General features: G+C 44.3%; 1 protein-coding gene across 1 annotated transcript in view; it reads left to right on the top strand.

The window, feature by feature from the left end:
• Positions 1-8,688: 8,688 nt before the first annotated feature.
• LOC306742063 (kinase suppressor of Ras 1-like) overlaps positions 8,689-25,270 on the top strand; it is a gene marked incomplete at both ends in the record, with an annotated part of 37,543 nt that continues 20,961 nt past the window's right edge. Inside the window, 2 exons of the mRNA XM_079224402.1 lie at positions 8,689-8,874; positions 10,802-10,852. Of these exons, the coding sequence (XP_079080528.1) occupies positions 8,689-8,874; positions 10,802-10,852 (237 nt within the window). The remainder of the gene's footprint in view (positions 8,875-10,801; positions 10,853-25,270) is intronic.

Raw genomic sequence — 25,270 nt, forward strand, 5'->3', positions numbered from 1 at the left:
CTATATCTGAGAAGAGGAGCATTAACGGAGCAGTTCACCTATCTGTGAACACACACACACACACACACACACACACACACACACACACACACACACACACACACACACACACACACACACCTAGTTGCCAGTAGCTCCTCTGAGGATGCTGAGTGGTCCGCCCTCTGGACACAAACGCATTACTAGAAGCCTGATCAGAGTAATAATGGTCACTGGACTTGTTTGATCTGATCTAGATCTCTTTTGTAGTCTTCCAGCCACTCAAAGCTCTTTAATACTACACGTCATCATTCACCGGCCCATCAGGACTCTAACCAGCATGCACACACCACAGGAACAGCCTGCCAATCGGGGTTGAGTGCCCAAGGACACAACAACATAGATTGGCGGAGCCGAGGATCGAACCGCCGATCCTCTGATTGAAGGACGACCCTGCTCTACCACTGAACCACAGTCGCAGAGTCTTTCCCTTTGAAACTGTTGGCTGTCCCCCAAGCCTTGTGAAAGTGAGATGTCTGAGCAAGTCCGGCTTTATGGGCGGGCCCCAGGGGGCCAGGAATGTGTGTGTCCCCCAGAGGAAATATGGCAGCAAACAGAAATCCACTAGTGGAAATGAGATACATGCACGTGGATGTAGACGAGCCGTGCAGACAACTCAAACAGCCAGAGATTTTGGCTTCACTCGACTAGCCTGCCAGGAGAAACCCGTGCTTTGAGCGTGTGCTGTTGTTAATATGGGAGATTAGTCCCTGTACACAACAGCTTGCTAACATAAATGCATTAATTATAATAAATTGCCCCCCTAGCCGGCTAAGCCCTAATGGTAATCTTGTGTTCACTTGCATGGCTCTGCTCGTCCGACGTCGCACAAAAAAAAAGCTTTGTTCTAACAGCGTCCTATTTCCTAGACTGAAGTCCTAGTCAGATCAGTTCCAGATCAGTGAAAATCCAGACATGCATATGCTATGTATAGAAAGGGAGGATGTGTTTATAATGATGTAATCAGCCTGATCAATTTAAAGGTAGGCGCTGCACTCGTGCACTGTGGCCGTTACTGTTACTGTTACTTGATGTTTAAGGTCGCTAGCGTGAGCAGCATAGCTAGAAGCTAACAATTACAGTCCATGGATGGAGGTCACTGAAGGTCAGATATAATAAATAAGTCCTTGCCAAGCTAAATGCGTTAGTAATGTTACCTAACCTATACGATGTCATTTTGTTGCTTGCCTACTTCCACTGTCACTTGGCAAAAAGGGTGACTTTATTGTGATCTGTAATTAGTTTGTATGTTTCGGGGAGACATTCTCTGTACTTCACACAACAGCTGGCTGAGGGACATCTGAATGTGTGGATTTGGGTTTTGGCAAAGGGGTTGGCTCATTTCTTGTATGTCTGTGCCGCCAGTGAAATCTTGTGACGGCTGAGTTGAGAGAGGGGAGTCATGGACAAGAGACCTTTTACAGCTGATAGATTTGTTTGTATAGTAAATTTTGGTCAACGTTCAAACTCATTTTATGGCGTTCCAATCGTTTCAACGCCATACCCGTTTGGGATTTTTCCAATGGAATCTGCAAGGGTCAAAGAAGGGCAAGACACTTAATCCCAAATGACTCCTGTAGATGTGCCTGTGGTGTCTGATTGTTTAGTTATTCCTGATGGGCAGGTGTGTGTGAATGTATGAATGATGACATGTAGTGTTAAAGAGCTTTGAGTGGTCGGAAGACTAGAAAAGTGCTTTATAAGTACAGTCCTTTTACCATTACGTCAGGAAAGCAGCCGGCCGGATCAGTCCTGTGTTGCCAGTGCTTCAAACTCTCATCCATCATCCCTGTCAGCCGACTAACCGGTCGGTTGAGTATGCAGTCCACAAAGCACTGTAATCACACTACACGTGAGTGTTAAGTGAACACTGACTCCCCTGTAGGACACTGGGTGGAGCTTCCTGTGGGACGGACCACAGAGGAGCCCCTCAGGGCCCAGTTCTCTGCCCTCTGGTTATTCCTTCTCACTTCTCGCTCTGTGAAAACAATGAAATACACAAATTATGCAACCATTGTAGGCTTCACCTCCAATAATGATGAGACCCCATCACCCCTGCTGACTTTTTTTTTGAAAAAAAAAATACTGAACACCTCATTACGAAAGTTCAACAGCGACAGTACTTTCTCAGACGGCTTAAAGCATTTGAAACCGCTCCCCACCATTCAAAGTCCACTTTCTCACAGAACTGTTCAGAAGAAGAGTCTCGGACGCCTCACATCCTGCTCATCACCTGCTGCAGCTCCTTCCCTCAGAGAGGCGCTACAGGTCTCTGTCCACTAAGACTTAACACTTCACAAGCGGCTTCCTTTCCTTACATTCACACCAAATCATTGTTGTGGGGATTAGTGCAGGGTCTGTGGCAGTGTCACCTAAATGGCCCATGAACCAAGTGACTAGACAATAACTAATGTCTTGTGTTCTCTCATGGCTGGGTCATTTCATCGGCCTTGGCCGTGTGGCAAATAAACTAATTTGATCGAAAATGGAGAAATAATGCTGCGTTCACACCAAACGCGTTGCGAATTTGACGTGCGAGTAGATTACATGCAAAGTCAATGCACAGACACGAATGACGCGACGCAAATAATTTGCCCGAGTCGAAAAATGTGCAGGCCGTAAGGCAATCAGCATTGAGAAGCCGTTATGCCGTTGCTGAATCAAACTGCTGCTGCACCGCCTGAATTAGCGCCGGTAGCGGCCGTCATTCAGACGCCGTTGTGGGACTGCGGATAATATTATGAACCCAGACACCATGGAGTTTGATGTTCTGACGTATGTGGAATTTACACAAGTATAAAGCAGAAGTAGTGGTTATTTCCATGGCGGATGGCGGAAACGGTAACTGTTTCCAGAGAAACGGTAAACCACAGAGATAAGCCACGCCCCCTTTCAGATAGGGGTAACATTCGCGACGCGTTTGGTGTGAACGCAGCATAAGACACAGCCTATGCATCAGATCTACAAACGGCTACCAACGGATGGTTCCATAGACACATGTATGACCCAGATGACTCCTGTGTTTTGCAACCTATTCCAACCTGAGCTGGTTTGGACACATCATCAGTCAGAGTGAAGAACACAGAACTAAGTTAATAAAATAACAATTAGCCATTATGCCACAGTATTTACTGATGAGAGCCAAAGGATGCAATGTTCCATGTTGTTCTCTGAAGAGCTTCCAGAACAGCTCCAGAGCTTCTCTCATAGATTCTTCAAGGTGGAACTCACACTTGTGATATGTTCCATGATTTCAGTATAGTATAATATTGTAGTAATATAGTTCTGCTGCTGGTTATAGAATACATAGAAATATAAGATACCTACCTCTCCCTCCCTTATTCTTACAGAGTTTCAAAAATGAATGTAGAAATCAACATTGATGTACAATGTAACAATGACTGGCGAGGACATACACATTATAAAACTCTGACAGCAGCAATAGGAAAAGTACTTTTAGTCTTCAGGGAACCTCATATCAGCAGAATGGAAATCTACCAGCATCCCTAACACACACACACACACACACACACACACACACACACACACCCCGCTCTCAATGTGTGCATGAGCTGTGATCGGGTTTATTATTGACCTGGAGATAAGGGAGGAGGACACATACTGCAGAGGGACTAGATCAGAGAGCTCAGCTGTGTGTGGAGAGGTAACTTTTCATGGACAGAGTAGAGTACTCCACATTTAATAAATACACCAGCTGCTCAAGCTTGCTAGCACAAAAAGCAGCCACCGTCTTTAGACCGAAACATAAAACACAAGTTCTACCTTTTGGTTTCTGTTTTGGAGAACACAGGATGCGGTGGTTTACAGAGCGGATGTGTCTGCCGTAGCAGGCACACACTTTTCATTTAATTTCAGTTTACTTATGTATTTATAATGCTTTAATTTGACACCTGCATAAGCCTACAGTGTAATTAATTAATAGAATAGATATGTTTGTTGGCTGAACAGCTCTGCTACAGAACCCACTTTGTTCAAAGTAGGTTCCATGAGTGAAATATTCAAATTTAATTGGTAAAATGTCTTTGTGATCTCGGTATCATCATCATCATCATCATCATCATCATTGTGTGGCTTCATCAGGAGACAGAGACTTTGACAAACATGTGGATGTGAGTCATCGCTGTGTTATGGGCTCCCCAGGACAGGAAGGTGAAGCAGACTGAGAGAAAAGCAAACAAACTGCAGGCTTCATCCTTCATTTATTCCCGGGTCTCCCACTGACTGACTCTGACTCTGACTCTGACTCTGTCACCCCCAGACAGTGTATACCGTTCACTCCCCTGCACATCCCGCCACACCTCATCTAAATACACTTGCCACTTTACTTTACACTTGTCACTTTCACATAATCACTTCATTCTGTGCACGTTATTTTAATTTAATTTTAACTTTAATTTGTATATTCCGTAGTTCTAATTGTAAATACTCAGTAGACACGCTTGGAAATATTCATGCTCCCTTTTTATTGCACTCTGTTTTATGTTTATCGTTAAATGTGTATTGTTAAATGTTAAATGTCATGCACCTTCAGCCAGAACAACATACAAGGAATTAAATAGTTTCTGATTCTTTACTTTGAATTCCAATTAGTTTGTCCAATCTTATCTCTGTAATTCTTTAACAGCCAATGAAAGCGTTGAAAGTGTGTCACATTTCACAAATAACCCAATCGTCATCAACACCCTCAACATATGGTTTCAATTTAGATGGAACTTTGGTTTTAAATATCTTCTTACCATAAGCCCTATATGCAATAACCACCTCTTCCACCCAGCTAGATTGGATGCTACATTCTCTCTCTGGCGAAGAAAAGGCATCACCAGATTTAAGGATATGTACATAAACAGGGTATTTGCCAGCTTTGAGGATTCATCACACACATTTAATCTTCCTCGGTCAAGTTTATTTAGATATTTCCAAGTCCGCCACTTCCTGAAGTGTCAAGACCCCAACTTTCCAAATATCTCTTCAGTGGCAGGCTTGGATGATATGCTCGAACTTCCATCCGACTCAAAGCGGCTAATTTCAAGAATACATGACTGTATATCATCTCTTAAAAACGTGACCTTGGCGAAGATAAAGGCGGACTGGGAAGGTGAACTGGGGGCTGACAGAAGAAGACGTGTGGAACTGTGCTCTACAAAGAGTGAATGACAGCTCGTCTTGTGCAAAACTCGCCATAATCCAATTCAAAGTTCTGCATCAAGCTCATTTTTCAAAAGCAAGATTAGCTAAAATATACCCCAACTCAGATGCTAGTTGTAGCAGATGCCATCACACCCCAGCCAACTTAACTCTTATGTTCTGGTCATGCTCTGCTCTGACATCTTACTGGTGTACGATCTTTAACACTTTCTGAGGCTCTTATTATTGATCTCCAACCCAACGCAACTTCAGCTATATTTGGCGTCACAGACAGACAACACTGCACAATAACAAAAAAACATAAAAACATCTTGGCGTTTATGACACTTCTTGCACGTAGAAGAATATTCTTGCATTGGAAATCAACGAACCCACCCAAGGCATCTGTGTGGTTTGGTGACCTGATGCAATTCATTCATCTAGAGAAAATGAAATACTCGCTGAGGGGGTCAAGGAACAAATTCTTTTCCACCTGGGACCCGGTTCTGACATACTTGGGTAAACTCAAAACTATGCCTGATTCCCCCTGGCAGTATCTTTTGGTATAGTCCCTAAATCATTAGGCACACAATAGACATAACCCTTTTTCTTTCTCTTTTTTCTCTTCTTTTTTTTCTTTTCCTTTTTCTTTTATTCATGTTTTAATCTGATTGTTGGATAGGCGATAATTTGGGCGCTTTGGTTTCTGCCTACTGACCAGAACTGCTGCCAACCAGTTTGTGGATATGATTGTGTGATGTGATGATGTTTGATGTGCAGAGTGAAGCAGGTGTGTTTACGTTCAGATGTACCAGAGATGTGTGTGTTTAGGTGCGTGTGTGTGTGCAGACGTCTGGCTCGGCGAAATGAGGTGACCTCTTCTTATTTATTTTTATGTATTTATTTTCCTATACTGTAGGTGGATGTACCAGTGGGAGGGGTGGGTGGGGTGGGTTGTTGTATGTTTGTATATGTCAAGAAAAATATGGAAGTGTCAGTTGAAATGCAACTGGAGTTCCTCTTGAGCCCGTGGCTGGTACGCCCCAACAGAAGCTGCAGGAATCCTCAGTGAACATGGCTGCTCGTGCTACTGGAGGATTCTGAGCTCCACATTCCTCCATAATAAATGAGCTGGAAGATTCCAGAGTAGCAGTTCACATGCTCATGTGGAAGCTAACCTCAGAGAAGGTTGACTCTTCTTCCCCTTGACACAGACATCTTTGTCTTGGTGTTTACCTCACTCTGCACAAGGCTCCGTGGTCAGGGAGACCAGCCCTGGGCCTGGTGAAGGTTCTGCTCGGACCCCAAGAGGCCGCAGTGTCTATCAGGGCAAGTATGTGAGTAGAAGGGTTGGATATATTTTGGTACAGGCTCAGCAGAGGGCGCTGTTTCTGCATTTGTGACTTGTGAATCACAAAAAGTGAGCCAGGTGTTTTTTGGGCTCATCGTGCCTAAAGGGCCCACAGAGCCCCAGTACTGAATCCAGAAGAAGGAGAAGCAATGATGGAAGTTCAAGCCTGTACCCACAATCCTTAGCTCCCCGACACAGAACAGAGGGGACTATATAGGATGGGGTCATTGTATCTGATCGTGTAGACAGACATAAGGTGTTGTAGCACAGAGTGCTCTCAGAATAAAGCCCATTCTAACACAAACATGCCTCTCCCAGGTATGTACTCACCCAGACCCTTAGTGGGAGGGAGGGGTCGTCACGTGAACTAATAACAATAATTATATCAGAATCAGAATCAGAATCAGCTTCATTGGCACACACACACATTTTACACACACATGGAATTTGACTCTGGTTACACGTTGCTCTTACATACACAATATACAATAAACAAGATAAATTAAAAAAAGACATAAAAGACAACGGTAGTCAAAAATAGTGTAAAGTAGTGCAGATGGAGGAGTCTGATTATTGTTCATCAGAGTGACAGCCAGTGAAAAGAAGCCTTTCCTGTGTCTGGTGGTTTTTGCATACAGTGCTCTGTAGCGCCTACCAGAGGGAAGGAGTTGGAACAGCTTGTGTCTGGGGTGTGAGGGTCTGCAGTGATCTTTCCAGCCCGCTTCCTGACTCTGGAGGTGTACAAGTCCAGGATGGAGGGCAGGCTGGAACCAATAGTTCTCTCTGCAGACCTGACTATCCGCTAATGCACCTTATTAGTATCGAACCTTTCATTCAAGAAATGCAGCACACGTGCTTTACAATAAAGGAGATAGACAGGGTGAACATTTAAAAAAACTCAGGACATTTGAGACCCATTAGACAAACTATGAAGGTATGATGTGTCTTATGTAAATTAATATTCAGAACCTGGCCAGCGGAGGAGACAGACCCTCCCACCTATCCTCCGGACAGTGGCCCACTGCGCTCTTCACTTAATTTGGCAAGGTGCATAATAGGTGTAATGTATGAACATAAAGGTAATTAATATGAGACGGTATGTATTTAACACATTAACATCATAATGCGATAGTAATATATTACTATTTAACTAATTATTTAAAAATGTGTATTTTAAAAGGACTTTAAATCCTACATCAGAATGTCTTGATTGTCTCAGAATAACACCTTGAGGTGGTCTGCTGTTAATCTGAAGTCAAATTAGTTTGTAACTATGGACCGTTTCCAAAATCTAATCTGAATGTAGAGGTAAATTGGCTCATGAATGAGATTTGAAGGGCTTTCATTTTGAAATTCTACATCAGAATGTCCTGATATTGGAAGAGGTCTTCCAAGGTGGTATGCTATCTATAGGTATAAGTATATTCACACAGTGGAAATAAAAAATTTCCTTGAAATACAGTTTAAGAGCTGCCACACCCAAAAACTCACATGTGATGTCAAGGAGAAAGTATGGAGGGTTCATACACATTTTGACCAATGGATTTCCATGACCAAACATTTTGTGAAATCTCGCTGTATACATAAAGTGAGAAAATGTAGTATTTAAACTAACAATGAGAATTCCAAAGCATACAGTAAACCTTAAATGACACAATAAATAAGACAATAGTTATAGTTAGTAATAAAAGAATAAACACTTACATAGATGCCTGTATGAATGCCTGCTTATATTTTGAGCGTCTTTCTTTTAAAAGCATATTAATTATTTCAAACTCCGCATAAATGAACGACATGAACACATGAATATAACACATTTACATGACTTTTACAAAACTTTTGGGATTTATTTTTTTCAAGGACTTTTCCAGGCCTGGAAATAACCATTTCAAAACTTCATGACTCTTCCAGGTTTTCAATGACGTAAGAACTCTGCCCCTGTACGTTCTACCCGCAACGTTCACATTCAAGTGCGGGTTTATTTTGAAGGCTCCACCCGGACGCGTCTGCGCCTCTCTGAAGTTAGCGTGGCTGAGGAGACTTGTGGCTCACTTCACGTCCAAATGCGGAAACGTGTTTGAAGAGATGCGTTGTTTCAGCGCGCGACGCGTCTTCAGGTCGCCGTGCGTGTGACACGCCGCGTCTGTGGAGGAATGGACCGAGGAGACAGGGTGGTCCGCAGCGGTACGGGGCCGCCAGACCCAGAGGACGCTCTGCGGGCAAGCCGACTGAACCAGAACCAGGACCAGGTGGACAGCCCCATCTCCCGCCCGCAGGCTCACAGGACCGCGCGCGCCGCATCCAGAGACCGGACACAGCGGGAGATCCGCACTTCGGAGGTAATTTGCGCTAGAAGAAATACGCTGCTCGCGCTCCTCGTCTGGCGCTCGAGCCTCCTGCGACTTCTGCAGAGGCCGAGTGCAAAGTGGTCCAAGGACGCACGCGGAGAACTGGGAACAGGTGCTACGCCTTATTCTGTCCCCCAGCCGACTCCGCGACCGCGTCACACGTCCACGGTCTGCTTCCGCGCTCAAAAGTTAACTTGTTGTGGTTGCTGCTAAAAAATAGGGACGAGTAACGATATGAAACGTTAAATGGCGTCACACTTTTAGAGTGTAGTTCCGTTTGAGGGGACTAACGCTACCTGTCTTTGTTGGCTCCCTAACAAACGTGTCCACATCTATAGGGCCCTCTTCACAGTCACGACCTGTCACAGGAGGAACGCCATGAATAACGGCTGGTTTCCATTTGTCTGCTTCAGTGTTAGGCTGCTGGCTCTCTGTTACGCGCACTTGAATAGAGAGGAGCCATGGGTAACGTCATGCTTTTCCTACAATGACATGGTAAAAAGTCTACTTTGGGCTTTATTAATCCCATTTAAACATTTTCCCCAGAGGCCCCGTTATACAACACAGGTGTACAACTGTTTGACTAGACACCTCAACTGCAAACAAAGTGAATAATTAGACTTCTTCTTCTACTAAATTAATCTATGTAACCCTTTGTCTCAAAGTCCCCGCTGACCATGCAGTCAGTGTGTGACTATACCATTTAGTACAATATTACCATGATCTTTAGGCCAGTGATTTTCAACCCCTGCCGCGGCACACCAGTGTGCCGTGAGAGATCGTCATTGGAAAAATTAAAAATTTTACTTAATCGGTCCCAAAAAATATTATTTAGTTTCTGCAAATAATTTTCCATTGTTGAGCGTCTGAGCCTGCAATATAGAGGCTTGCCTAGTAATGAAATACTCTTCCATGCCAGTAGGTAGCGCAATAATTTACCACAGTATAGTGCTGTATTATGCTACAATGTGACATTTTGTAACTTTTTGGGTTGTTGGTGTGCCGCAAGATTTTTTTATTGTAGAAAATGTGCCGCGGCTCAAAAAAGGTTGAAAAACACCGCTTTAACCAATGGAACATAAATGACAACCTGCACATGTGACGCTGTTGAAAGTCATGATGTTAGTCACTGGTAAGTCCATACGTGCCTCTTCTACTGTTTGATTGGATCAGGTGTAACTCTTTCTTTCAGGCCTGTTTGAATTTCATTCACAGTGTGTTCATTGTCAATGTTGTCCAAAAGGTCTCGCAGCAGTGTTGACAACACTGATGTGTCAGTTCATTTATCTGACTTTGGGCTTGACGTGTGTGAATTTTCCTGACGACTTGTGGTGTAACTGAGTGGCTGCTGTCCCTCTCTCGGGCTGGCCACTGAGCCTGGTTGTGTACCGGTCTGTGGCGGGAGGCTACATTTAGCTGGTTCCCTCCCACGCGTTCTGAGCAGGTCCTGTTAGTCAAGAGATGTGTGAGATGAGCGTGTTGGCGTGCTGAGGCTCTCGGCACATGTACACGAGCAGAGGAAGTGTTTACCATCGATGATGGACTAACTGTGCTTCATAGCTCTCACAGTTCTCTTTTACCGTTTCCTGTCCTTTTATTGATCTCTTAAACTGCCCCGCCCATTGACACGTCCATCTTTATCATTATTGAAAGCCATATCTAATGTCAAATGTTGCAGACTGGATTTTGGGCCAAATTGTAGGAAATGGTGGCATTAGGGCTGGACCCGAATAACTGCACTCGGGATTACAAACCTGCATAAAATAATCTTATTGTTCAACAATACTGTAGAATAACAGAACCCTTAAAAAATAAATGCCTTTAATTACACGGAAAGACACGTCTTGCAAAGCTATGCCATCCATCTGCTGAGAACAGAGACCATGTTTTAAGAGATGCATTGTTTCCGTGTCTCCAGGTCGCTGTTTGTGTGACCTATGTGGAGGTGGGCTACACAGTGTGCAGCCGGGTACTGCACAAAACGTGGCACCTCCTTCCTTTTATAAAGCATCAACACCCGTGTTGGCTGTCTCCCTTAAGACCTAGCGGCACTCGCTGGAACCCAGCTGGGTTAGTAGTTTGAGCTACGCACATATTCATAGAACTGAAGTTACGTCCAGGTAACTAGTATTTCTATATATCGCAAAAGTCGGGTTACAGGCCGCTCCTACCTCTGGTCAGTGTCTACGCTGTAGCAAGCTAGGAGCTCCTACTGCTGCTGCTACTGCCCGCGTCCCCTCTGCCCGAGTCGGGTGTGGAGCCGGGCCTGGTCCCGCTACCATCGGTGGTTGTCAGGGAGCTAGCGGAGAGCTTGCGGAAGTTGGCTACAGCGGGGAGCAAACGGGGACACTGACCGAAGGTAGTAGCGGCTTGTAACCCGACTTTTACGGTAGTACGTGCCTCTAACAAGCTTTTGCTATTGTTTACCTAAAGCGAAGGTCATAGTGATGAGTGATGTACTCCTAGCTGGACCTGAACCAACATTAGTCCTAACCCAGCCGAAAAAAAGGAACAGGCAGCATTGCCTACCTGCCTACCGGACTGCAACCCCCGTAGTGGACCCGCTGCTCCAAGTGGAATGTGTCCGCTGGAGGAACACAGTCCTTTGCCTCATAACTCCTGGAATTGCGTCACAATACCCCAGCAGGTAGCGGTTCACCAGAGGGTGGCTCGGCTACAAACCTGCCACCACCAGTCGAACCAAGAGTCATATGTAATAGCCTTGAAGCCTTTACTCCCGAGGATGACCTGGGGGGAGATTCTCCCGTCATCTATGGCCGGAGCGACGCTGTCTGGATGAATGTTGCTGCTCGCCAGCGCACGCCCGGCCCGAGTGGTGCGCTGAGCCAGAGTGATATGAATACCGTATTAACCGCTGAGGTGGAGTGAGAGCAGGAATCACGCACTCTCTTCTCCTCATTCACCTTTGGAACAGAGAACGTTCCTTCCGACCAGGGTGGAGCGCTCCTCATGGACACCGCCAATGGCCGACACAACATGGCTAACAGCGGTAACATCTGAACCAACCTTTGAAACAAGGTGTAGTGCCGGGAAAAAGCCTTTCGGAGGCAACAAGAGTAGACAACAACTTAGTTTTCGAGAGTATGCTTCCTATCCCTCGGGACAATCATGGAGACACGGGAGCTTTGGGTGCTGAGGAGTTGTAGTTTTATTCACTCATACTCACACTCGGTAACGGTATGCATACGGCGGGTACCGACGGTACACACACCCCAGTGGGCTGAACGGAGATGACGGGGGCGGTGGCACACTGGTAGATAAATAAAAATCCTGTTCCTATAAACTGCTTTTGTGGTTTGAAGGCGACTAAAACTGTATGAGCTCAGCTGCCTGTTCCACCAGCAGAGACAGACCTCTGGTGGCGCGTGTTGTGCACTACAATAATCACACCAATACAGCAGAGCAGAGTGTGTGTGTTTATGACTGTATTGACTCTCATAGCATCGGTATTTTCTCAGAGACCCTGGTGTACCGTAGTACCATCCAAGCCTTCAGAAGGTGAACCCATGTCAGGGCTGTGTGTTTAAAATAAGTGAGTTATTTCCAGCTAGTTCCTGCGTTTTGACATCTTCCACTATGTTGCATTGTTGCCGGTTTGAATGCTATCCATACTTCATAGTCCTACTGGTATCCAGCAGTATTGACCATTTGAACACTTTTTAGTTGGTATACTATAAAGTTGAATACCCATGCAATTTGAATGCATCATTCAAATGACTACTTCTAGTTTTAGTCACTACAAGTGAAGTCTGGCAGTTATGTGGTGCAAAGTGTTGGTTTGACAGAGTCCTGCAGTGTTATGAGTAGCACCAGCCATCCTGCTCTTTGTGATGAGCACTCACCCAAACTAGAATGTGCCGAGTCAGCTGCCCTGCAAGCTCTGTCCCTCCCCAGTGTGCTATTTATACACACCCAAACCAACCTCTGCACATACCAACACACACAAGAGCATGCACATGTCTGATCTACACACAGGCACATGCACACTTGAGCACAGCTCGGCAGACATGAAAGCGCCTCGTAAACAATAGTGAACACAAACACTGGAGGCCAGGTTAGAGCTCTGCCTCAGAGCGACTCAGTTTTTTCCTGACACTGTGTTGAGGAGGAAGCGACAGTTGGGCTCAGAGCAGCTGAGAGAGGCTCAGGCCAATGTCAACCTCACAGGACCACATGTAGGACGCTGAGGTAAGACCACACTGTAGGTCAGCATTGATCTGAGCTTGAATATAGTTGTATTTGCATAATTTTTCCCCAAAGAGGGCTTGAAATCTTAAGTAACAGGGAGGTGAGTGTGTTGTCCTTTTGATTGTGTGTGTGGTCCTCGGTTAAATACACCATACGCCGGTCATGTATTTTCCATTTAAAGAGGTGGATCTTTTCAAATCAGTCGCTTTCGTCCGTTGTCACCTTGCAAACCGGTCTGTCGGTGTACTTGCCGTCTGCTGTGCTGTAAAGGCACGTGTCCACCATAGTGGTATTGTTTAGTTGCACCACTAGTTCAGTGTGATGTATGTGTTGTCTTGCATGAAGAGAACACTTGCTTCATGTATTATAGGCTTCTTAATGGCATCCAGCTGATGGGATATCTGGCCATTGACAACAGATGAAAACCCTTTGCAGGGTTCGTACGGTGATGGAAAACCTGGAAAAGTCATGGAATTTTAAAATGGTTATTTCCAGGCCTGGACAAGTCCTTGAAAAAAATAAAATCCCAAAAGTTTTGGAAAAGTCATGAAAATTTGTTATATTCATATGTTCATGTCGTTCATTTACGCTGAGTTTGAAAAAATGAATTTAAAAGAAAGACTCAAAATATAAGCAGGCATACATACAGGCATCTATATAAATGTTTATTCTTTTAATCAAACTATTGTCTTTCATTCATGAGTCATTTAAGGCTCACTGTATGCTTTGTATTCTCATTGTTAGTTTAAATACTACATTTTCTCACTTTTTCATGTTTACACTGAGATTTCACAAAATGTTTGGTCATGGAAATTTGGTTTAAAGTCATGGAAATCCATTGGTCAAAATGTGTATGAACCCTGCCTTTGGCAAAGTCCAGTGCATGTCATATTTAATAATGTTTCTCCCATGCACTGTCCCAGTTAAATAATAAATGAATACAGTATTGCACTGTGTTGAAATGTTTTGCTCAACCGGTGGTGGAACAAGTATTCAATAGAGGTAGTACGCATCGTAATGCAAGTCAATACAGCCGCGCCGTTATTTAGCACCGGCTGCTAACCGCCCCCTGTGTCTACAGTGAGTTTAAATGTGTCTTCCCCGGTACACTGCGGGAAAAACCAGCACCATCACATTTTCTGAATTTTGGCATTCACTTGGTTCTAAAGCATTGGTTCTGGTGAAATCCCAAGTTGGCAAATTATATTTAAGTATCAAAAGTAAAATACTAATGCAGGTTTTCTTTATTATAATCCTGGACCATTGTTACTGATTGATTGTGTTAGCAGCTATTTAAGGAGGTAGCTGTGAAGGCGGAACTAATTCTAACTGCGTTTTATACTGTTGGTTGGTTTAATATAGATTAATCTATCATTTAATGAGGGATCATATGGTTTGTTTGTGAAATTAGGGCTGGGCCATAATGGCCTTTCAATCGAATCTCTTTGTGATGAAATTATATATCGAGATATTGCGAGACCCAATTATTTTGTCTATAGCAAGCACATACAAACTCAGTGGAGTCAAACTATTGTACTGGAAACGTGTTTCTTTCCACTAATTTTCGCTTGAAAATACTCGTTACTTTATATTTGTCAAGTATTCCATTCCCTTAGAAGAATACATAAATAGGCTTTAGCATGTGGTTATTTCTTGAAGACAATTTCTTGGAGTAAAAAATGCAAATACCCACATTAAAGTAGTACCTTAGGTTAGTGCTTGGCCCCACCATTCCATCTGGATGGACACTGTTGATACAGCAAGAGGCTTAAGAGAGTGAGGTCTGCATGTCATGTCATGCCAGAATCTAAAACTGCCTTCTCATTGGCTGAAACGAGTCTGAACTACTCATGTCATGCTGTGCCTGAACGCATCCTGTGTAGACAGGAGCACTGCAGCTGCTGCTTGCTAGCGTGTTGCTCACGCTACGCCTCCTGTGCAGTGGGAGTAACTCTCCACCCCTGAACTCAGCAAAGTGCTGTTCCCTTTCTAGTAAAACTGGTTTGACATATACAAGCTTATAATGCAGCCTTAATGGTCCAGTGTGCAGCATGTAGCCGTATATTTTGGCTGAAATGGGATATGATATAAATACGCATCTTTTGATGAGTGTATAATTTACCTGAAGCTAAGAATCGTTGTTTGTGTTAGATTAGAATCTACATAGGGAGCGGATCCTCTTCTCCACTACGACTGTGGCTCAGTGGTGAGCAGGGTCGTCCTTCAATCAGAGGATCGGCGGTTTGATCCTTGGCTCCGCTAGCCCATGTCCTTGGGCAAGACACTTAACCCCAAGTTGCTCCCGTAGCTGTGCCTACGGTGTATGAATGTGAGTGACTGTTAGGTAGTCCTTATGGGCAGGTGGCACCTTAGCCCCCGCTATCAGGGGGTGAATGATGACAGGTAGTGTTAAAGCACTTTGAGTGGTCAGAAGACTAGAAAAGCCCTTTACAAGCACAGGAACATTACCATTACTATGACACTGCTATGTTTCTACAGAAGTCCAGCGCAGACTAACCAAACACCGGCTCTGGGTTGGGCCATTCGCATTTGTGCGTCCTCCACCAGAGCTTTCCTACACGCTTGGCAAACGGAAGAAGCTTCCTTTGGTTGCAATCTGCAACCTCACCACTAGATGCTGCCAAACCAATCACACTGGCCCTTTAGATGTTGTAACTGGTTTGCTGCACTCCGATACTGGAATAGTGAACAGCAGTAGGCTGTGTGACAGTGGCGTTCGTCTCCCTGATTCCTTTTGGAGCCAGTAAAGTGAGTCCTAGTCCCTGCAGCCCTCTGTGTCCTGACCAGCAACAGAAGTCATTCTGTGAACTGTGGCTCACTTCACACTGAGTCACTGCGCAGGAATGCTTGGTCACTGAGCAAAATAAGTTTATAATAGGTGACACCGGTTGCTGTCGGTTTCTGTAGACCACGTCTGTGTAGACTTTATTTGTCAGCATCTATATATGTGTGACTAGGTATCAGATTATACCAATCAAATGAATATATACATGTACAAGTTGCGTTTGTACTGCTTGTTGTGGGACCCAATGATGTCAATCCTCACATATCCAGATATTTATGGTAATTTCTTTTTACCCCCATGACTTTTCCTCTCGCACCACCAACATTTTCCCTTTTTTACGTACGGCAGCCAAATGTAATGATCTGACCTTATGAGATCCAACTTCGCCTTCACTTATCCAGGGAAGTTTCTCTGGGAGCAGTTTCAGGAAGGCCTTGTTCACAGATGGTCCAACCACAGTCTGACCTGTTGGCCGCTGAGCAGCTCCACTGGATGGGTTTGCTCAAGGGCACCTCATTGGTGGTAGTGCTGTCACTTTGCTCACCAAGGCTCATCCTGTATCTGGTGACTTTCCAAAGCAGAAAAGGTGGAACCAGCTAATGTTTGGCATTCAAAATGACTAACCAATTATTTGATTATCAAAGTAGTTGCTGATGAATTATCTGTTGATTGATGAATCGACTGAGTCAGTACGCTCCCAGATCGAATCTTCCTCACTTTGGGATCCGATCGGCCAGACCACATTGTGAGGCGGCCTGACTCGCATTGAGTTCAGATCTCAGTGAGGTGTGGACCGCACGTGGACATAATCCATTGATCAAACATAGCTCTCCATCATCTTCCTCCCACACTGGAGAAGAGAGGACTGAACCCAGCTGGCGTGAATGTTGGATTGTCTCTTTGGGAAAGTGACACAGTGTAACACCCCAAAAGGGATGTTGGAATGGTTTGGTGGGAGGAGGTTCTGAGCCATTTGACCATCTGACACGAGGAAGCATCCTGGCCTCCTGTGGCCACCAGCAGGGAATAAGGATTTACCATTTGAATGTTGCATGAACAGTATTTTGTTGCATCTACTAGCAGATCCTTAGTGTCAAATGTACAAACCAAACCTGAACCTCAAATCATTGAAGGTGGACTTCCTCATGGGTCTTGTCTGATGCGTATGGATCTGTGTGTGACAACAACCGGACCCCATCTCTGTTCCTCTTCCTTCCTGCACTGAGTCAGCACCTTCTTCCCCACCAATTGCTGTAAGTCTTTTTTTCAGTCTTTTTGGCTTCTTGATCTGGCCAAAACAGTGAAAGCATCAGGGACATTATCAGGGTGTGATCAATCACTGGTAACATTTGTATTCGACTCAGCAGCCACGGAAAGTGAAAGCTAAAGGTTCTGGAGAAGTGGTTACTTATCTGCTCTCACAAGCCTTTTGCATGAAGGGAAGTAGGAGAGTTGTGGAAGTGCTGCCATGTCTTAACCACACATAGCTCTGTCTTTGGTTCGGATATCGTGGCTTTGGCTGCTAGCAAACCTTTATATCATAATAATAACACTTGGCAACGGGCTGTTCTGTAGGATTCCTCCAGATGAAGCTTAGGTCATGGTGGCCGGAGTGAAGCCGGTGTGAGGTGTGTGGCGCTTGTTCCTGCAGCTCTTCCTTTCTGTAACTAGGCGCATGCTGTGCCGTCACAAATAGTTCACTGATTAAAAAGCACTATTAACATGTTTTCAAAGACGGACACTTATCCTTTAGCTCCTTTAGAAACAGGTCGTCTTCAAAATCTACATTTGAGTTAATGTCTCAGCGAAATCCAATAGTTTCAGGATATTCAACCTTTGTTTCTTTATAATGCTTGCTATACTTGACCTGTTTCTTTACAGCGCTGGTATGAAGGCAATGAAGTCATCTATGAATATGAGATGTGACTTTCCAGATAATCAACATGCCTCTGCAGCGTGGAGGTTGGCTTATGGCGCTGTGCCGGTTCCGCTGGTTGTCTTCTGGCTTCTGTTGTTTGTACGCCCTCTGCCGTTATGTGACGAGCAGAACGCATCAACACCTTTTGTACGCGCTCGGCGCTGCCGTGCAATCGGCTTGTTCCACACTTGGACACAAGTGGCGGTGGCTCCACAATAACATGTGAAGGCAGCACAACCGATGGCCTCATGTGGAACAGCTGCAGCGATCAGTGGAAGAATTCAGTCGGCCAATAGGCAGTGTCAAGTTCCCACGTATCTTTCCGTCAACTCTGGCCCAACTTGAAATGACCTGGTACATGTGATCCAAAGGACGCACGGGACAACTCGTTTCCAACACAGCTCGATCTTTATTGTTTTTCTTATTTCTCAATTGTTGGCTGGTTGGTCCATTTAGGTTGAAAACCTTCAAACACAAAAAGCAAAAAGTTATACAACAAGAATGTAAATAAACTTTAAACAATTTTCGCCAACAAATTAATAAATAATAGCTACAGTACCAGTGGCTTCCTTCCCTCTCTCTGTCTCAGCTGAAATGTTTGCTCTCAGAGCTTCCCTTTGCAGGTGTTTCAAATTAAGTGATCAGCAGCCTGCACTGGCCTACTGGTGGTGCATTCTGGGACATGCGATCTTTTTTCCTCTTCTTTTTTTCTTTTTCTTTTGGCAAAGTAACGTAAATTTGACAAAATAATAATTAATTACCTCAACAGGCAGCGCTCCTCAGAGTTGGGTCACATGAACACATGTGGAGAGGGTTCCGTCCCACATGATGCAATGTAAAGCATGCAGTGTCAATGTCCATCTTTAATCCAGAGCACTGAACCATTGGAGACTTTACTTGATGTCATTTTCGTGATCAGAGGAACAGTCTGAGAGCACAAAAGGCTCCCAATGCCGTAGAGACAGACAGGATCATCTTTCATAAATACAATAGTTCAATTCAAGATCCAGTGTGCAGCATTTAAGGGGATTGATATTCATGTGTGTCTTTTCTTCAGTGTATAACCACATGAAACTAAGAATTGTTGCGTTTTTGTTGGCATAGAATGAGAGGCTCCTCTTCTCAGAGTGCACCATGTTCCCAGTCCAGACCAGACTAACCACACCCTGGCCCTAGGAAGGACCTTTAACATCCTCCACGCGTGGGACACAGAAGTTTCAGTTTTGGAGTATGGCCTACTACTGTTCAATTCTGTTTGAGCACATGCTTCTTGCTCTTTTTCTGGATCTGTCACGGTGTTCTTAATGGTTACAGACTTCACTGATGGGTACACATTAGAAGAAAAGCCCGGGGGCTTCAGCTTCCCACATACTCTTCACACATTGTTAGAGCTGCAGCTCATACAATTCATAATGTCGGTCAGTTGGGTTCACATGTGCCATTTGTGATCGTGGCTGCTTACTGACTCACCAAATCACACTGCACACATTCTCATCTGCTGCTGACCTAACCCTTCTAATTATTAGTCATCAGGAGTGTCACACATTCAATTTACCATCATGTAAGTTAAATTCCGTGGCATTTTACGGGATAAACAACTTTAAAGATGAGAAATTTAACAAGAGAGAAGGACCGAGAGAGGGGGAGGGAAATGTAAGACGAGGGAGGAGGAAAAACAGGGAGTGTGATAACAGCGGTGGGAAGACTTGTTGGCGCTCTGTCAGTGCGTTTCCCAGCAGCCCGCTGCGCTCACGGATTACTCCATAACTGTGCCTGGATTATGAGAGCTGGGGCTCTAATGTCCAGCAGACACTCCCACCTAACCCTTCTAATCATTAGTCTGGAAAACATCTGGAGTATCCTCATCAAACATTCAATTTATTATCATGTAAGTTCAATTCTGTGGCATTTTACTGGATGAACTACTTTAAAGATGAGAAACTTAAAAGGAGAGGTTGATTAGTCGACTAATCATCTGTGAAAGATGACAGAACAAACCCTCTTTATCACTTCTGGTTCATTACTCTGGTGAAATTCTTGAGTTTCATTAAAGATTACAACAGAAGAATAGCAAAAAAAAACATATATAAATATAAACATAATTGAACAATAATGACAACAAGTATAAAATAAACAATACTGACACCATTGCAAAAGAGAATACAATAGCATTAAGTGCAAGGTAAATACATCACAGGTTACTCAAACATTCTATTCCCGTCCACAGGTACACCCAGAGCTATACGAAGGTGTTAGATCTGCTGCTGCACTCCCTAGTTTGGGAGGAAATTCTCAGTTTCCTCTCAACTATCCCCCCCACACCCCTTTGCCCTCATTACCAACATAGTCTTGTATGGCCTGGCTTGGGGCAGTGCAGGGGAATGATAGAGTGGGGGAGAAGAGGCATGTAGAGGAAGTGGAGGATTGCTTGTGAGGTAGGGTGGGGTGCAGCTCTGATTAGACATGTGCACTGACAAACACTCCGGAAATGTGAAGAGGGTAACTCCAGCAACTGTTTCACAGCCTTTCACAGCGATAAGGAGAAACATGAAACTGGTGTAGATCTTTATTTAAAAACCACCAGAAAAAGCACTCTATCAGTCTACCTTACCGGCTTATAAAAGAAGCCTCACACCCCGCTGTTGGACAGATAAGGGATTGAAACTAAATGAGAAAATGGGCCATGACTGTTTTAATTTTCAGAGAACTGGGAGTTCCACGGCCGGCCTCCGCCGGTCACTGATGCACAGTGTTGGCATGTCAGGAAGAGCCCTGAGAGAAAGACCGAGAGAGGGGGAGGGAAATGTAAGACGAGGGAGGAGGAAAAACAGGGAGTGTGATAACAGCGGTGGGAAGACTTGTTGGCGCTCTGTCAGTGCGTTTCCCAGCAGCCCGCTGCGCTCACGGATTACTCCATAACTGTGCCTGGATTATGAGAGCTGGGGCTCTAATGTCCAGCAGACACTCCCACCCACATGGTAATGTACAGTAGCAGACCTGGAAGCATGTGTGAGGCAATAGAAGGGCCAGCAAAGGTGTTTCCCTCATTTCCTTATTTGACAGCACTGCTGCTGTGTTTCAAGGGTTCCAGTGTGTGTGTGTGTGTGTGTGTGTGTGTGTGTGTGTGTGTGTGTGTGTGTGTGTGTGTGTGTGTGTGTGTGTGTGTGTGTGTGTTCTGTTTGTTCAGCTGTTTGTTGGCAGTGTTGAGCTCTGGGACAGCTTTGTGTTTGTCTGTTAGGTGGAGCCATATATGCAAACCCACGTGCCTGTGAGAGTGGACTCTGGTCCCTCACAACCCTGTTCCTGTGTGTTCCTGCATGTGCGTGAGAAACCAGTGATTAGAATCAGAGGAAGATATTCTGTCTGTTTTCTGGGATTTCAAAAGAAAGAGTCAGTGTCTTGTCTTCCTGTCTTCCGCTCCTTCCTTGCTTTCGTCACCTGTAAACACAGGCAGCTGAGGCATGCCCAGGCACTGCCCAGGTATCGGTATGCGTCAGGCTGTTTTCTCCGACCTTTGATTTTCTGCCTTTTTTATTTTTTATGGAAGGGGAGTTAACAGGAAACCGTCCTCACTTCTCGAAAACAAAATGTGATTCATGAATTTGAGGCTGTCAAATGAGTCCCATTGTCAGTGTGGAGAATCACCTGTTCATTCTGACTTGACAGCGTGTGCTCCTGCTGCCTTCAGGTGTTTATCAGTGACGCATCAGTTACACTCTGCCCCAGAGCACTCACTCTGGTCATTCCTGGCTGAGCTGTGTGGAGCGTTTAGGTGGGACTGCATTCCTGCATCAGCGTGTGTTTCCTGGTGTCGGGGGCTCTAAAAAGCTTTCGGTGTCTCCTGAGGAAGCTGTGTGAAGTCTGACAAATGTCCTCAAGTGATGTCACTTGAGTCAGTGTCGGTTGCACATAAAACACTCCTCCAGTGCACTGTTGGTATTTCTTTAGCCCGATCAGAGGGATCAGTGGGCTGTGTCCTTTTTTATTGTTGTTGCTAGGCAACTTCCGAATAACACAATACCAACCTACTTCATATTAAATGGTACAGTTTAAACTTACGAAAGCAACGTACCGCACTGTTTTCGGTTCAGATCGTGGTGACTACATAAAGTCGTGTTGCTCCTGCTATCTAGCAAAAGTCAATACAATGAGAAGAAAACGCTGATGATGTCAAGAGCTTTTTTTCCACTCTGAGTTGAATTGTTTTCAACTTGAGGCGCTCAGGGTGCTCCTGTAAAAACGCAAGCAGTCAGCAAAAGAAGCGATCAAAAGGTAGCTACATTAGCTACTAGCATAGCACACCCTGGTCTCCAACTGAGCTGTCGGGTTGTATTGTGGGTCATATGCAGTAGGTGCCAGGTAAGGATGCGTGGAATACATAGACAATATCTCAGGTTCTGCTGCATCGGTTTTTATCCTAATATTATTAGGACCAGAATGTAAATCAGGAGCGATGTAAACAGTCTTTGGAGCACTTAAACGTCGACATCATTCCTGGTGCTATAGCTTTAGATTGCCATCACTAGTTGACATCACTCAAACCAACACAGCCTTTTCAGATGAGCTCCAGTACCCCTTCAGCGTTTATTTATTTAGACTGGATTTTACTTCACACTGTTGATTTTAAGAAACCATGTGTATATGTATATATATATATATATATATATATATATATATATATATATATATATATATATATATATATATATACATATATATATATATATATATATGAAATACCTTACTTTGTGACGGATGAATTTTGAAACATAGAATGTAAAACCTTCCCTAATACTAATAAGTCATTATAAGCTGCCTATACAACTGTATGATTGAGCACTCTTCAATATTTATAATGCTTTAGAACAATAATATAATCATAAATCATTATAAAGGACAAGTGTCATAAAAATATAATTTTCTTATGAATTATTATAATTTGTCCACTCGTCAAACTAATAATAATAATAATACTGATAAATTGCTCCTCTACCCATCATTTGAAAGTTGTACCTTTTTGACTGTGTGTGTATATATATATATATCAGTGGCTTGCAAAAGTATTCATAGCCCTTGAACGTTTCCACATTTTGTCACATTACACGCCACAAACATAAATATATTTTATTGGAATTTTATGTGAAAGACCAACACAAAGTGTCACACAATTGTGAAGTACAAAGAAAATTATACATGATTTTAAATTTTCTTCACAAATAAAGTGCAGTGTGCAAAATGATTCAGCCCCCCTGAGTCAATACTTTGTGGAACCGCCTTTTGCTGCAATTCCAGCTGCAAGTCTTGTGGGGTATGTCTCTACCAGCTTTGCACATCTAGAGACTGAGATCTTTGCCCATTCTTCTTTGCAAAACAGCTCAAGGTCAGTCGGATTAGATAGAGAGCGTTTGTGAACGGCGGTTTTCAGATCTTGCCACAGATTTTCGATGAGATTTAGGTCTGGACTTTGACTGGGCCATTCTAACACATGAATATGTTTTGTTTTAAACCATTCCATTGTAGCCCTGGCTTTGTGTTTCGGGTCGTTGTCCTGCTGGAAGGTGAACCTCCGCCCCAGTCTCAAGTCTTTTGCAGACTCAACAGGTTTTCTTCCCAGACTGCCCTGTATTTGGCTCCATCCATCGTCCCATCAACTCTGACCAACTTCCCTGTCCCTGCTGAAGAGAAGCACCCAGAGCATCATGCTACCACCACCATGTTTGACTGTGGGGATGGTGTGTTCAGGGTGTTGTGCAGTGTTAGGTTTCCAACACACATAAGTTTTGCATTTAGGCCAAAAAGTTCAATTTTGGTCTCATCTGACTAGAGCACCTTCTTCCACATGTTTGCTGTGTCCCCCACATGGTTTCTGGCAAACTGCAAACAGGACTTCTTATGGTTTTCTTTTAACAATGGCGTTCTTCTTGCCACTCTTCCATAAAGGCCAGATTTGTGGAGTGCACGCCCAATAGTTGTCCTGTGGACAGATTCCCCCACCTGAGCTGTGGATCTCTGCAGTTGGTCCAGAGTCACCATGGGCCTCTTGGTTGCATCTCTTGTCAGTGCTCTCCTTGTTCGGCCTGTAAGTTTAGGTGGACGGCCGTGTCTTGGTAGGTTTGCAGTTGTGCCGTACTCTTTCCATTTCCGGATAATGGATTGAACAGTTCTCCGTGACATGTTCAAAGCTTGGGAAATCTTTTTATAGCCTAACCCTGCTTTAAACTTCTCCACAACTTTATCTCTGACCTGTCTGGTGTGTTCCTTAGACTTCAAGGGTCAGCAGCAAAAATAAATCAGAATCAGCTTTATTGGCCATGTGTCTACACATACATGGCATTTGACTCCGGTTTCACGTAGCTTTCATCGTGTGTGTGTGTGTGTGTGTGTGTGTGTGTGTGTGTGTGTGTGTGTGTGTGTGTGTGTGTGTGTGTGTGTGTGTGTGTGTGTGTATATATATATACCAGCTGCAGCAGTTTACTGCCAGAAATCAGCTGTTCTTATCATACTTGATGTGTATGAGGAAAAGTGTGCTTCCCACACAAAGCACACTTTTCATGTTTATTATCCGATCGTGATCATATCATGAACAGGTCATGTAAATATTATACAGAAGCTTTTTGCCAAACAATGATCAAGATATGTTTGCAGTTGTTTTTATCGAGCGGAGACATGCCTGCAGTTACTGATGGCAGTGTTTCCCCTACAGTTATAATAGGGGGGCGGGGCGCCCCCCTTTTCTCGATAGTGCCAAATCACAAGTCATCATTTAAGTTTCTCTTTCCTATAGAACAGGTCTACACCTTGTTCTATTATTAAACAAACTAAACGGCCGTATTGTATTTATATTATCCACACGACAGCTTGTCATTTCTGTCTCTACATGGTTGAGTCAGACCCGGCGCTATGGGCGGGCCTTGGGGGGCCGGGCCCACCCTCGGACTCAGCTGGGCCCGCCCTGGACGGACAAGCCTGTCAGTCACTTATCACACGTAAAAAAAAAAAAGAGCGCAACTCTCTGTCGCCGGCGACAGGAGCTGTCACAGGAGGTAATATGCAAACAGGATGCAAAACTAAGATTACCGTAACTCCTCGAATATTTACGCCATCGACGTAATTCCAACGGATTCTGAACGCTAAGAAGCGTAGCTTTTCAATGCGACGAGCTTGTCTGTGGGGGATGGGTGGAAGAGAGCAGAGCAGCAGCAGAGAACAGGCGAGAGAGCAGGGAAGAGAGTTTGACTGGCTTTTCACTGCCTTTTGAGTGGCGTTTTCTTTAGAAATATGTTGTGGTTGTAAACAATAGTATTAGTTTAGTTTCTGAGAGTTCTGCCACTTGCTGGCCCACCTAAACTCCTCACTAAAGGCCACTTTTCTGTCCACACAAATACAAAGAAGGACAGTGGGAAAAGGACAGGCAGAAAGTCATTTGGGGGAGGAAACAGTGTACTAGCTGCCTC

The sequence above is a fragment of the Taurulus bubalis genome (genome assembly GCF_910589615.1).
Source record: "Taurulus bubalis genome assembly, chromosome: 10".
NCBI lineage: Eukaryota > Metazoa > Chordata > Actinopteri > Perciformes > Cottidae > Taurulus > Taurulus bubalis.